This window comes from Heptranchias perlo, chromosome 44 (assembly GCF_035084215.1).
Source record: "Heptranchias perlo isolate sHepPer1 chromosome 44, sHepPer1.hap1, whole genome shotgun sequence".
Classification (NCBI taxonomy): Eukaryota; Metazoa; Chordata; class Chondrichthyes; order Hexanchiformes; family Hexanchidae; genus Heptranchias; species Heptranchias perlo.
Genome location: NC_090368.1, coordinates 1,868,888 through 1,884,252, shown reverse-complemented (window position 1 = coordinate 1,884,252; position 15,365 = coordinate 1,868,888). Strand labels below are relative to the sequence as shown.

At 50.8% G+C, this 15,365-nt stretch overlaps 1 protein-coding gene across 1 annotated transcript in view; it reads left to right on the top strand.

Annotated features, from left to right (window-relative positions):
• The window catches only part of ints3 (integrator complex subunit 3), a 64,944-nt gene extending 57,589 nt beyond the window's left edge, over positions 1-7,355 (top strand). Inside the window, exons 18-21 of the mRNA XM_067976018.1 lie at positions 2,017-2,117; positions 3,300-3,372; positions 5,984-6,137; positions 6,821-7,355. Coding sequence (XP_067832119.1) covers positions 2,017-2,117; positions 3,300-3,372; positions 5,984-6,137; positions 6,821-6,895 — 403 coding nt within the window. The 3' untranslated portion in view covers positions 6,896-7,355. The remainder of the gene's footprint in view (positions 1-2,016; positions 2,118-3,299; positions 3,373-5,983; positions 6,138-6,820) is intronic.
• The last annotated feature ends 8,010 nt before the right edge of the window (positions 7,356-15,365 follow it).

The window sequence follows — 15,365 nt, the reverse complement described above, 5'->3', positions numbered from 1 at the left end:
GGGATACTTTCCTTTATTAGCCACATGGAATATAAGAGCAGGGAGGTTATGCTGGAACTGTATAAAACACTAGTTAGGCCACAGCTTGAGAACTGCGTACAGTTCTGGTCACCACATTACAGGAAGGATGTGATTGCACGAGAGAGCGTACAGAGGAGATTTACGAGGATGTTACCAGGACTGGAGAATTTTAGCTATGAGGAAAGATTGGATAGGCTGGGGTTGTTTTCTTTGGAACAGATGAGGCTGTGGGGTGATTTAATTGAGGTGTATAAAATTATGAAGGGCCGAGATAGAGTGGATAGGGAGGACCTATTTCCCTTAGTAGAGAGGTCAATAACCAGGGGGCATAGATTTAAAGTGATTTGTAGAAGGATTAGAGGGGAGTTGAGAAATGTTTTTACCCAGAGGGTGGTGGGGGTCTGGAACTCTCTGCCTGAGAGGCAGAAACCCTCAACTCATTTAAAATGGATGGGCCCTTGAAGTGCTGTAACCTACAGGGCTACGGACCAAGAGCTGGAAAGTGGGATTAGGCTGGGTGGCTCATTTTCGGCTGGCACAGACACGATGGGCCGAATGGCCTCCTTCTGTGCCGTAAATTTCTCTGATTCTATGAAACTGTTTCCACTGGTGGGATGGTCAGCAACCAGAGGACAACGATTTAAGATAATTGGCAAAAAAGCCAAAGAGATGAGAAGAGACATTTACTCACACAGCGAGTTGTTCTGATCGGGAACGCGCTGCCTGAAAGGGCGGTGGAAGCAGATTCAATAATAACTTTCAAAAGGGAATTGGATAAATATTTAATAAGGAAAAATTTGTAGGGTTATGGGGAAAGAGCAGGAGATTGGGACTAATTGGATAGCTCTTTCAAAGAGCTGGCACAGGCATGATGGGCTGAATGGCCACCTTCTGTGCTGTATGATTCTATTGTACAGTGTCTGAGGCGCAATCCATACAGAATAAGTACAGGAGCTGCAAACTATTAATACAATCCCTCTTTGTGAAATACTTATAGTGTATTCCTAGTGTGTGTCTGTGTGTGTGTCTGTGTGTGTGTGTCTGTGTGTGTGTGTCTGTGTGTGTGTGTCTGTGTGTGTGTGTCTGTGTGTGTGTGTGTCTGTGTGTGTGTGTGTCTGTGTGTGTGTGTGTCTGTGTGTGTGTGTCTGTGTGTGTGTGTCTGTGTGTGTGTGTCTGTGTGTGTGTGTCTGTGTGTGTGTGTCTGTGTGTGTGTGTCTGTGTGTGTGTGTCTGTGTGTGTGTGTCTGTGTGTGTGTGTCTGTGTGTGTGTGTCTGTGTGTGTGTGTCTGTGTGTGTGTGGATCAGGCTTGGTAATGACATCCCCGCCCATGTTCGAATAGCCGTGGACTCAGTGGTAACACTCCCACCTCTGAATCAGAAGGTCGTGGGTTCATGTCCCACTCCCGAGACTTGAGCACAAAATCTAGGCCGACACTCCCAGTGCCAGTACTGAGGGAGTGCTGCAGTGTCGGAGGTGCCGTCTTTGGGATGAGACATTAAACCGAGGACCTGTTTGCCCTCCTGAGGTGGACGTAAAAGATCCCACTGCACTATTCGAAGAAGAGCAGGGGAGTTCTCCCCGGGGTCCTGGACCAATATTTATCCCCCAATCAACGTTGAGAACAGATTATCTGGTCATTTATCACATTGTTGTTTGTGGGAACTTGCTGACTGCCGCGTTTCCTACATTACAACAGTGACTACGCTTCGAAACAGTACTTCGTTGGCTGTAAAGCGCTGTGGGCCGTCCTGAGGTGGTGAAAGGAGCGATAGAAATGCAAGTTCTTTCTCTTATCGCTATCGTACTCTTCCCATTCGTCGTTTGCAGAGTGGGACTGACAGAGATGTCTGAGCAGGTCCGGTCGAGGAACGGGGGGAAAAGGGCGGGGTTACTCTGGATCTCGGTATGTCTCCTGGCGTCTGACCTCCTGCCTCCTCTCTTTCCCCATCCTGGTTTATTTTCTCTTTTCTCCTCTCTCTCTCTCTCTCTCTCTAGTTTGCGGAGTTCCAGCAGCAAGCTCGCACAGCTGACATTGGAGCAGATCCTGGAGCATTTGGACAACCTGCGTCTCTGCCTCCTCCACACCAAGCAGAACTGTGAGTGTCGACACTGCGAGGTTCACAATCGCAGACGCAGGTTAACAAAGGGGCCGTAATAAAATGCGAACAAAGCCCTACGTTGCCGAATAGTCCGCTGACCTACTCTTAAGCTGGGATGTGAAGAATGCCCCCCTGGGCGTCCGTGGGACCGTACTCGAGCCCGAGTCAGTGCCTTCAGGATGGGGGCCTAATTGTGGGGGGAAGCTTAATTCCTTCAGCCTGGGGGGTTGCCACAGTGTTAGCGCGGGTGGGCTGACCCGCAGTGAGGAGTCGAGGACTTCGATGTCACCTGCTGACCCTTTCGCTTCTGGTACAAAATCCCCCCAATCGTTTCTCGAGGGATAGAATTGAAAAGCAGAGAAGTTGTGTTAAACTTGTACTGAACCTTGGTCAGACCACACTTGGAATACTGTGCACAGTTCTGGTCTCCATATTACTAAAAGGATACAGAGGCACTGGAGAAGGTGCAAAAAAAAAAATTACAAGGAATGATACCAGAACTGAGAGGTTATAACTATCAGGAAAGACTGAACAGGCTGGGGCTCTTTTCTCTTGAAAAGAGAAGGCTGAGGGGTGACCTGATAGAGGGCTTTAAAATTATGAAGGGGTTTGATAGGGTAAACGTAGAGAAAATGTTTCCACTTGTGGGGAGACCAGAACTAGGGCCATAAATATAAGATAGTCACTAATAAATCCAATAGGGAATTCAGGAGAAACTTCTTTACCCAGAGAGTGGTGAGAATGTGGAACTCACTGCCACGTGGAATGGTTGAGGCGAATAGCATGGATGCATTTAAGGGGAAGCTGGATAAACACATGAGGGAGAAAGGAATAGGAGGATATGCTGATAGGGTGAGATGAAGTAGGGAGGGAGGAGGCTCGTGTGGAGCATAAACACCAGCATAGACCAGTTGGGCCGAATGGCCTGTTTCTCTGCCGTAGACTCGATGTAATTCATGGATTGGTTTCGGAAGGGTTGGGAGCGGGAATGAATTGGGATTGACCATTTTTAAAACTGTCCAGAATTGCCCTTGTCTTGTTTCGGCCGAGTCAGGATTAGAACTGACAAGAGCTGAGGGTGAATGTTTGCACTGTGAGATTATGCTTTATCTGGTCAGCTGTACTCACTTTACCATTTCTTCTGTCTCTGTTCTTCGTTCCTCCCAAACTCTCTCGCAGTTTTCGCCCAGACGCCGATTCTCCAGGCGCTGCAGCACGTACAGGCCAGCTGTGACGAGGCGCACAAGATGAAGTGAGTCCAGGGAGGAGGGAAGTCTCTGCGTACTGCGGCCGCACTTCCTGAATCTGTCCACCAGAGGGGGGTCTTAGACCACTTTTGTTGTCACAGCCCTGAGTAGCTGTGTAGTGTTTCTGGGTCTGACGTTAGTGTTGTGTCGACTCCGCTGTGGGGGCGGAGGAAGAGGAGGGAGGGGGGTCGAGTCGTCATAACCCCAGCACCACTCGCTTTCGCCTGCCCCTCCAAACAGCTGGACCAGCAGAGCCTCGAGAGGAGGAATGGAACACAGGAACAGGAGGAGGCCGGTCAGACCCTCAAGCCTGCTCCGCCATTCAATCAGATTATGGCTGATCTGTATCTCAACTCCATTTAACTGCCTTGGTTCCGTAACCCTTAATATCCTTACCTAATAAAAATCCTGTTTTTTAATTTTCAATTGACCCCCGGCCTTAACAGCTTTTTGGGGGAGAGAGTTCCAGATTCCCACTCCCCTTTGTGTGAAGAAATGCTTCCCGACATCACCCCTGAACGGCCTGGCTCTAATTTTAAGGTTATGCCCCCTTGTTCTGGACTCTCTCCCACCAGAGGAAATAGTTTCTCTCCATCGACCCTCTCGAATCCTTTAATCATCTTAAACACCTCGATTAGATCACCCTCTATACTTGAGGGAATACAAGACCAGTCTGTGCGACCTGTCCTCGTAATTTAACCCTTTAAACCCCGGTATCATTCTGGTGAATCTGCGCTGCACCCCCTCCAAGGCCGATATATCCTTCCTGAGGTGCGGCGCCCAGAACTGAACGCAGTCTCTCCAGACGGGGTTATGTAACTTCAGCCCCCTTGAGATGAAGGCTAACATTCATTGGCCTTTTGAATTCATTTTTGTTGTTCCTGTGAAGAACTGTAAGGGGGAGAGAGAGAGAGGAGTTTATGTTGTAGGGATTTCTCTGCTGGAGCCAAGCATCCAGAGCTGAGCCTGTGGCTGCAGCTGGGCGCTGATGTCAAGTCCAGTTATCAGGCTCCAGTCTAGTTGGTGACAGACTGTTGCTGGCACTGAGTTCAGGGGCCGTCCCAGTTGCCTAGACGACAGGGCACCAGCTGACATTTCTCCCTGTCCTGCTGGATATTTTGTCTTTTGAAAAGAATCTGGACGTCAGTCGGTTGCCGTGTGCGTCGTCTGCTGCTCCCTCCGCAGTAGAATTCAATAGATTATTGTCCAAGGGGAACAGCTGAGGGTTTGTCCCCAGACCCGGTGTCAGACGCCTGAGATCTTTCTGTGCCTACAGAACAGTCAAGATCGTTTACAGAAAGAACTTTCATTTCTATCGCGCCTTTCACGGCCTCTGGACGCCCCAAAGCACTTCACAGACAATGAGGTACTTTTAGTGGTCGCTGTTGTAATGTAGGAAACGTGGCAGCCAATTTGTACACAGCAAGATCCCACAAACAGCAATGAGATAATGACCAGATAATCTTTTTTAGTGATGTTGGTTGAGGGATAAATATTGGCCCCAGGACGCTGGGGAGAACTCCCCTCCCCTGCTCTTCTTCCAATAGTGGCCGTGGGATCTTTTACATCCACCTGAGAGGGGCAGACGGGGCCTCGGTTTAACGTCTCATCTGAAAGACGGCACCTCCGACAGTGCAGCACTCCCTCAGTGCTGACACTGGGAGCTTCAGCCTGGATCATGGGGCTCATGTCTCTGGAGTGGGACTTGAATTCTCAGCCTCCTGATCCAGAGGGGGAGAGTGCTGCCAACTGAGCCATGGCTGACACCTCTGGAGGGAACGAGATAAAGACACGGGAGCGTTAAACAAACTAGGTGCGTGCGCCGCACTCTATACTGAGCCATGCGGGCCCAGACGGAGGGTCCCTGAGCGGTGCTGAGTGCTGATCGCAGCTGGAGTGGGAGTAAGCGGGGTGGGCTACAATTAGGAGGAGAGAATAAATCAGCCTTCTCCTCATCACTATCCCTGCTGGATAGCATTTGGGGGTAATTTTGACGTTGGGAGGTAATGTGAAACATGCAATATTATCAGGTCGGTCATCTGTTAAAACACCTCCCGATTTTCGTTTCCACTGAATGAAATGCGTTTTACACTAGGAACAGGAGTAGGCCATTCAGCCCCTCGAGCCCGCCCCATATACCGGCCTTTAGCCCATATACCGGCCTTTAGCCCATATACCGGCCTTTAGCCCATATACCGGCCTTTAGCCCATATACCGGCCTTTAGCCCATATACCGGCCTTTAGCCCATATACCGGCCTTTAGCCCATATACCGGCCTTTAGCCCATATACCGGCCTTTAGCCCATATACCGGCCTTTAGCCCATATACCGGCCTTTAGCCCATATACCGGCCTTTAGCCCATATCCCTTAATACCTCTCAGATTTAAAATTAGCAATTGAGCTAGCATCAATTGCCGTTTGCCTGACATCAAGATTACCCCCTTTGTGTGTGAACATCGGGTGTGGACAGGATCGGGCCCAGCTCTGAGGGCCCCGGCAGTCGAATAGCTGGCCAGTGCTCACTGTCCCAGCGTGGTGGGGGTGGGGGAGTCGTCGGGGACGGGGTAGTCGGTGATGAGTGCGGCCGGTAACCCCTCGATGACCTCGCCCCCCAGGTTCAGCGACCTGTTTGCCCTGGCCGAGGATTACGAAGACTCCTCCAAGCCGTCCAGGAGTCGGCGAAAGACGGCGACGTCCAGTCCCCGCAGCCGGAAGAACGCCTCGCAGCCCATCGGGAACGACGAGGACTCCTCGTCCAGCAGCGGATCGGTACGTGACCGCCCCAGAGGGGCATTCGGGCTCCTCTAGACATTGATGTCGTCGAATTACATAAAATGTACATAGAATTATATAGAATTTACATAAAATTTACATATAATTTACATAGAGGTATATAGAATTTGCAAAAGTATATAGATTTACATGAATTTATATAGAATTTACATAAAATTTACATGAATTTGCATAGAATTTACATCAAATTGCTGCTGAATTAATATAGAATTATATATGATTATGTAGAATTTACATGGAATTTGCAGCAAAGAACAGGCCATTCGGCCCAACTGGTCCGTGCCGGTGTTTATACTCCACACGAGCCTCCACCCTCCCTACTTCATCTCACCCTATCTATTCCTTTCTCCCTCGTGTTTATCTAACTTCCCCTTAAGTGCATCTGTGCTATTCGCCTCAACCGCTCCATGTGGGAGCGAGTTCCCCATCCTCACCGCTCTCTGGGTAAAGAGGTTTCTCCTGAATTGCGCAGCTCTGCCCAGGATGGTGTCGCGCACCCGTCTGTCCTGGGGAAGGATGTGTGAGGGGGGTAGCGCAGTGCGCCTTCTAAAGAGCGCTGCGGAGATAAAAAGTCACGGCTTGGGGGGGGGGATTTGGGTTTTTTTTTGTGCGAGGATCGAGACGGACCTTGACTCTGCGCTGACTTTAATTCCCTGCAGGAAGAGGAGGATGCTAAACCCAAGCCGAAACGCAAACGGAAAGGATCGTCTGCAGTTGGCTCGGACAGCGACTGAGTGAATGGTGCGTCAGAGAGAGAGAGAGAGAGAGAAGCTCACCACAGTACGTGGTGTTATTTCGACAATTCTACCCTCGTTGCAGGAATTTAAAACACACACACACACACACACACACACACACACACGAGCGAACTGTTCCACGCTGCGCGTGTCCCGGAGACCGGGTGGGCAGGAGAGAGAGAGAGAGAGAGAGCAAGAGCGCGAGGACGCAGCGACACATGGACCGAGAGCAGCACGTCCCGCCAAGGTTGGCTGTCTGAGAATTTCATTCAGAGCAAGTGAGACAGAAAACGGACGATTAATCAGGAAATGAGAACTTGCAAAAAGCGTATCTCACCGACGCAAGAGACTGTCTGGATTCTTAAAAGTCATGCAGAGTTTTTAAAAAGGGTTTATATTCGAAGCATCATATTTTCTTAAAAAAAAAAGTTGTAAATAAATAAACTACGTCTTATAATTTTTTGCTTTGGGGGAGCGTTTTTACATGGCGGTTTCTGGGAGGCTTGTGGGGACGGAAATGTGTTCAGCCACACGCACGCGCACCTGGAATTCCAGGTTCCATCCCTGCTCCGTGCTGGATTCACTGAACTCAGATGGGGCAATGATTCGGGGGCTTGACATTTGACCCCTGGGTTAGGGGAGGGTCATCGTTCCTGGTTCGGGTCACTGTTCGGTGACCCCTGCTGGAAAATGCGTGTGCGGATATTTGTGATGCCTCCCTGTGGTCGAATATCTTGTCCACGCTCGCTGCCTAGCGTTGTGGGTAATGAATGGCCACAGAGGGCGTCCTGCTCCCGAGGGACGCTCACCCCAGTCAGAGGCCGACGGGGGCAGGGCGGAAGAGAAGCAGGAATCGTTTTTAAAAACACAATGAAATAATTCTGTATCAGTTGTACGTTGTTGTACTGCATTCTTCTGCCCAACAGTGTGAGGGAGAGGGATTAACATCAGTAGAGATACAGTCAGTAACACAGGGTGCTGGGGGAGAGGGGTTACTGAGTGACGGTGTGAGGGAGCTGGATTAACATCAGTAGAGATACAGTCAGTAACACAGGGCGCTGGGGGAGAGGGGTTACTGAGTGACAGTGTGAGGGAGCTGGATTAACATCAGTAGAGATACAGTCAGTAACACAGGGCGCTGGGGGAGAGGGGTTACTGAGTGACAGTGTGAGGGAGAGGGATTAACATCAGTAGAGATACAGGGCGCTGGGGGAGAGGGGTTAGTGAGAGACAGTGTGAGGGAGAGGGATTAACATCAGTAGAGATACAGTCAGTAACACAGGGCGCTGGGGGGAGAGGGGTTACTGAGTGATACTGTGAGGGATATTAAACCAACCAAGTACCTCAGCATTTTGTTGTTTTGAGTGCTGTCATTGTTTACTGGTGTCTGCTCTGTTTGATATCAGCTACTTCCACTGATCATCAGTGGGTAAGTGTCACTACTCAGTGTGGCACTTAACCACATCGACCAGGTCCAATCTCTGTCCTGTGTTGTTCGTTGACCTCAGCCAGTGTGTTTCAGTTTCCCCCTGCGACGGGTCAGGGGCAGAAAATCGGCCGTCGATCCTGCTCCTGATCGCCGTCCTGTGACTCCTGTGAGGATGGAGGGTGAGGACAGGATTGGGTGTGACCGGGATCCACCGTCCGTATCGAGTGTCCTGCCAACACTGCCCAGCCTAGGCTCGTCCACAGCAGATGACAGATAACTACGTGGGTGAGGGACGAGAAACCCCGGCGAGAGTCGGCGCCCGGAGAGAGGAGAAAGGTAGGACACCATTGGTGATGAGACCGAGTGTAAGAAAGAAAGATTTTGCATTTCTACAGCGCCTTTCAGGACGTTCCCAAAGCGCTTTACAGCCAATGAAGTACTTTTGAAGTGTGGTCACTTTTAGAATGTAGGAAGAAGGCAGCCAATTTGCGCACAGCAAGATCCCACAAACAGCAACGTGATAATGACCAGATAATCTGTTTTAAGTAAATAAATATTAGCCAGGACACCGGGGAGAACTCCCCTGCTCTTCTTCGAAATAGTGGTCATGGGATCTTTTATTCACCTCGCCTGAGGGGGGCGGACGGGGCCTCGGTTTAATGTCTCATCAGGAAGACGGCACCTCCGACAGTGCAGCACTCCCACAGTACTGGCACTGGGAGTGTCGGCCTGGATTAGGTGCTCAAGTGTCTGGAGTGGGGCTCGAACCCACGACCTGCTGACTCGGAGAGGAGAGGTGCTGGCCACTGAGCCTCCTTGGGAGGAGGAAGGTGAATTTTTGGACGCGCGCTGCCTGTGTATCGGGTGAGGACAGGGTCAGGTAGGGTTGTGACGCCACCCATGGCCCTCGCTCGCCGTCTGGGCTGACGCATGAGGAACAGCCACGCGGGTGAGGTACCTGGGGCGGTGGGGGGGGGGGGGCGGCCAGAGCTTGTGGGACCTGCACGGACCCCAGCGAGAGGACAGGCGGGGAGGGCTGAGTTCACATGCAGCCTGCCCCGCGTGGTTCTACCTTGAGAGGCTCCTGCAGCAGATCGGTCCCTCGTCCCAGGCAGCCCGAGTCTGACCTGCTGCAAGTCTCCCACGCATCCCGCTTTTGAGGGCGGGGTGGGGGGGGGGCGCAGAGACTTATGAAGTTGTCTTTGTGATTGATTAGCCTTTAGGCCCCCCCACCAATACACTAGGATTGGGAGGCACTGAGCTACTTTCCTGCTTGGGCCTCCTTTGCCTGAGACTCAGATCCCTGCGACTCTGTGCCGTTATCAGACTGAATTTTGTGAATTATGCACCGCACCTTCGGAAGGACATATTGGCCTTGGAGGGAGTGCAGCGTAGGTTTACTAGAATGATACCCGGACTTCAAGGGTTAAGTAACGAGGAGAGATTACACAAATTGGGGTTGTATTCTCTAGAGTTTCGAAGGTTAAGGGGTGATCTGATCGAAGTTTATAAGATATTAAGGGGAACGGATAGGGTGGATAGGGAGAAACTATTTCCGCTGGATGGGGATTCTAGGAGTAGGGGGCACAGTCTAAAAATTAGAGCCAGACCTTCCTGGAGCGAGATTAGAAAACATTTCTACACACAAAGGGTGGTAGTAGTTTGGAACTCTCTTCCGCAAATGGCAATTGATACTGGCTCAATTGCTAAATTTAAATCTGAGATAGATAGCTTTTTGGCAACCAAAGGTATTAAGGGATATGGGCCAAAGGCAGGTATATGGAGTTAGATCACAGATCAGCCATGATCTTATCAAATGGCGGAGCAGGCACGAGGGGCTAAATGGCCTCCTTCTGTTCCTACGTTTCCTATTCCTCATCTTGCAACGTTTCTGCGGAATAAAACTTTTTTTAAACCCCCCCTCTAACAACAGGTATGGAAATATTTTCCCTGCGGAAGGCGCTGGGCAGCAGCGCCCCAAGTGGCCATTGGACAGCGGGGCTCGATGGGCTATTTGACCACATGGGGCGTCACCAACTAATCCATCCTTCTCCTCGCACGTATGCATTTTCCAGTGGGAATCCTGGCCGATATTCTTCCCCTCCGCCGACCCCCCCACCCCTACTTGTAGATAGTTTATCTCAGCACGGACCGGGAGATGGAGCCTGCGGTGTATCTCTCTAGCTCCGTGCCACACCGGGCAGTACATCTACCCACCTAGTCACGGGGGTGGGGGGTGGGCGGAGGGAGCGAAAAGATAAAAATCTTTTCTGGGTCCTTTGGCGGCTTTGTTCAGTGAAGTGTCAGCCGTGGCCCAGTGAGCAGCGTCTCTCGTCTGAGTCAGAAGGTCGTGGGCTCGGGTTCCACTCCAGAGTCTTGAGCATGTAATCCAGGCAAACGCACCTGGTGCCAGTACTGAGGGAGCGCCGCGCTGTCGGAGGGTCGGTACTGAGGGAGCGCCGCGCTGTCGGAGGGTCGGTACTGAGGGAGCGCCGCGCTGTCGGAGGGTCGGTACTGAGGGAGCGCCGCGCTGTCGGAGGGTCGGTACTGAGGGAGCGCCGCGCTGTCGGAGGGTCGGTACTGAGGGAGCGCCGCGCTGTCGGAGGGTCGGTACTGAGGGAGCGCCGCGCTGTCGGAGGGTCGGTACTGAGGGAGCGCCGCGCTGTCGGAGGGTCGGTACTGAGGGAGCGCCGCGCTGTCGGAGGGTCGGTACTGAGGGAGCGCCGCGCTGTCGGAGGGTCGGTACTGAGGGAGCGCCGCGCTGTCGGAGGGTCGGTACTGAGGGAGCGCCGCGCTGTCGGAGGGTCGGTACTGAGGGAGCGCCGCACTGTCGGAGGTGCCGTCTTTCGGATGAAACGTTAAACCGAGGCCCCGTCTGCCCCTCTTGGGTGGATGTAAAAGATCTGACGCCCGCTATTTCGAAGAAGAGCAGGGGAGTTTTCCCCGGTGTCCTGGGCCGATATTTATCCCTCAACCGACGTCACCGAAAACAATCCGACTATAACAGAGATTATCTTATCTGGTCTTTATCTCATTGCTGTTTGTGGGATCTCGCTATGCACCGATTAGCTGCTGCGTTTGCCTACATTACAACAGTGACTACACCTCAAAAAGTACTTCATTGGCTGCGAAGTGCTTTGGGACGTGCTGAGGAGCGATAGAAATGCAAGTTCTCGATTCTTAAGGTACCTGCCTGTGCTGACGTGTGAAGTGCTGGTACCTCTCGATGACTGATTAGCACTGAAATGAGGATCAAACCCCTCGAATTTCAACCGCTCGTCCGAGGTAGCGGGAAAGCCAGCCGTTCTGTATCGGGAATCTGCAATCGATCAAGTTGAAATCCTTGCTCCAAGTGTATTGCTGGAAGAGGGTTGAAAGGCACTGAATGAATTAGTCACACCAGGCGATGATATTTTGAGGAGTGGGGGGTGAGATCGAAGGTGAATAATCTGCTCACTCTGCAGACGGGACAGTCCCCTTTTACAAAGCGCCTGCAGTGCACGATGTAGGTGGTTTTATTAAGGGGGGGGGACAGTGGGCTAGTCCTCTGGCGCCCTGTTCCCCTCCACGGTCGAGGTGACCCCCCCTCAAATCGACAAGGCAAAACCAAATTAATTATATTTCTCTCTCCACTTTCCTCCTTGGGCTCACTATGTGACGGGGTGGGCGGTTTTGATGAATGACTTTGCCGGGAATATCAATGATTGGTCTGGCCCAATCTACCTGGTCACGAACCTAGGAACAGGAGTAGGCCATTCAGCCCCTCATGCCTGCTCCGCCATTTGATAAGATCATGGCTGATCTGTGATCTAACTCCATATACCTGCCTTTGGCCCATATCCCTTAATACCTTTGATTGCCAAAAAGCTATCTATCTCAGATTTAAATTTAGCAATTGAGCCAGTATCAATTGCCATTTGCGGAAGAGAGTTCCAAACTTCTACCACCCTTTGTGTGTAGAAATGTTTTCTAATCTCACTCCTGAAAGGTCTGGCTCTAATTTTTAGACTGTGCCCCCTACTCCTAGAATCCCCAACCAGCGGAAATAGTTTCTCTCTATCCACCCTATCTGTTCCCCTTAATATCTTATAAACTTCGATCAGATCACCCCATAACCTTCGAAACTCTAGAGAATACAACCCCAATTTGTGTAATCTCTCCTCGTAACTTAACCCTTGAAGTCCAGGTATCATTCTAGTAAACCTACGCTGCACTCCCTCCAAGGCCAATATGTCCTTCCGAAGGTGCGGTGCCCAGAACTGCTCACAGTACTCCAGGTGCGGTCTAACCAGGGTTTTGTATAGCTGCAGCATAACTTCTGCCCCCTTGTACTCTAGTCCTCTAGATATAAAGGCCAGCATTCCATTAGCCTTCTTGATTATTTTCTGCACTTGTTCATGACACTTTAATGATCTATGTACCTGAACCCCGAAGTCCCTTTGGACATCCACTGTTTTTAACTTTTTACCATTTAGAAAGTACCCTGTTCTATCCTTTTTTGATCCAAAGTGGATGACCTCACACTTGTCTACATTGAATTCCATTTGCCACAGTTTTGCCCATTCACCTAATCTATCAATATCGCTTTGTAATTTTATGTTTTCATCTACACTGCTTACAATGCCACCAATCTTTGTGTCATCGACAAACTTAGATGAGACTTTCTATGCCTTCATCTAAGTCGTTAATAAATATTGTGAATAATTGAGGCCCCAAGACAGATCCCTGCGGGACTCCACTAGTCACATCCTGCCAATGTGAGTACCTACCCATTATCCCTACTCTCTGTCGCCTTTCGCTCAACCAACTTCCTAACCAAGTCTGTACTTTTCCCTCGATTCCATGGGCTTCTATCTTAGCTAACAGTCTCTTATGTGGGACCTTATCAAATGCCTTCTGGAAGTCCATATAAATAACATCCATTGACATTCCCCTGTCCACTACTTTAGTCACCTCTTCAAAACAGAGCCCATTAAACGTCTGGTACACACCCATCGTCGAGCAGCCCTCTGTTTTAGGATGAGGGGACAGTGAGATCTGCTTTACTTTTAAACCTGGTTCTTACCCGTAGGTTCAGTCCCTCTACCCCCACCCCACCCCCCCCCCCAGTACCTCACCCAAGTCGCCAATCTATGTGTGCGAGCCCAAATGGTACGTTTCGGCAGGCAGACTAAACATGGGGGGGGGGGCTTCACACCCGAACCCCCACCCCCCACAGAGTGAGTGCGATCAGGGTACAGATTGGGTGAAAGAGCCCCCCCCCCCCACACACACACACACACACACACTGAAAGCGCAAGGCATACATGCACCAGTTAAGCTGCACACACTTGCACGCCAGTGCTGTCAGTACAGTGTAATGATGCTGTGTGACATTTTCATACACTTTCCACTTGAACTGTGTCGTTCAATTCTAGATTCTGTCCTTCCAAACATGGGTTGTGTTTGGAGACTGTATTCTGAGCTGTATAACACTAGAGTACAGTACTGGTGGGCACAAGTCTGTCACTATAACACTGGGGTACAGTATTGGTGGGTACAGGTCGGTCACTATAACACTGGGGTACAGTACTGGTGGGTACAGGTTGGTCCCTGTATAACACTGGGGTACAGTACTGGTGGGTACAGGTCTGTCCCTGTATAACACTGGGGTACAGTACTGGTGGGCACAGGTCTGTCCCTGTATAACACTGGGGTACAGTACTGGTGGGTACAGGTCTGTCACTGTATAACACGGGTACAGTACTGGTGGGTACAGGTCTGTCACTGTATAACACTGGGGTACAGTACTGGTAGGTACAGGTCTGTTCCTGTATAACACGGGTACAGTACTGGTGGGTACAGGTCTGTCCCTGTATAACACTGGGGTACAGTACTGGTGGGTACAGGTCCGTCCCTGTATAACACTGGGGTACAGTACTGGTGGGTACAGGTCTGTCACTGTATAACACTGGGGTACAGTACTGGTGGGTACAGGTCTGTTCCTGTATAACACGGGTACAGTACTGGTGGGTACAGGTCTGTCCCTGTATAACACTGGGGTACAGTACTGGTGGGTACAGGTCCGTCCCTGTATAACACTGGGGTACAGTACTGGTGGGTACAGGTCTGTCCCTGTATAACACTGGGGTACAGTACTGGTGGGTACAGGTCCGTCCCTGTATAACACTGGGGTACAGTACTGGTGGGTACAGGTCCGTCCCTGTATAACACTGGGGTACAGTACTGGTGGGTACAGGTCCGTCCCTGTATAACACTGGGGTACAGTACTGGTGGGTACAGGTCCGTCCCTGTATAACACTGGGGTACAGTACTGGTGGGTACAGGTCCATCCCTGTATAACACTGGGGTACAGTACTGGTGGGTACAGGTCCGTCCCTGTATAACACTGGGGTACAGTACTGGTGGGTACAGGTCCGTCCCTGTATAACACTAGGGTACAGTACTGGTGGGTACAGGTCCGTCCCTGTATAACACTGGGGTACAGTACTGGTGGGTACAGGTCTGTCCCTGTATAACACTGGGGTACAGTACTGGTGGGTACAGGTCTGTCTCTGTATAACACTGGGGTACAGTACTGGTGGGTACAGGTCTGTCCCTGTATAACACTGGGGTACAGTACTGGTGGGTACAGGTCTGTCACTGTATAACACTGGGGTACAGTACTGGTGGGTACAGGTCTGTCTCTGTATAACACTGGGGTACAGTACTGGTGGGTACAGGTCTGTCCCTGTATAACACTGAGGTACAGTACTGGTGGGTACATGTCTGTCACTGTATAACACTGGGGTACAGTACTAAGCTGTAGCCTCCATCTTCAAATCGCCCACATCTTGTCAATATCAACGTAATGATCCGTTCGATTTATGAAGTGACCCTAGTGTCCCACCCGAAACATCAACCCATCTTTTCTGTTCCAGACGCTGACGGGGCCCGCTGTGGATTTCCAGAACTTTCTGTTTTTATTGCTGATTTGTGCAATATCCGCATTTTCCGGTGAGTGTGTGGTGTTTTTCTTTGTGTGGGAAGGGAACGATG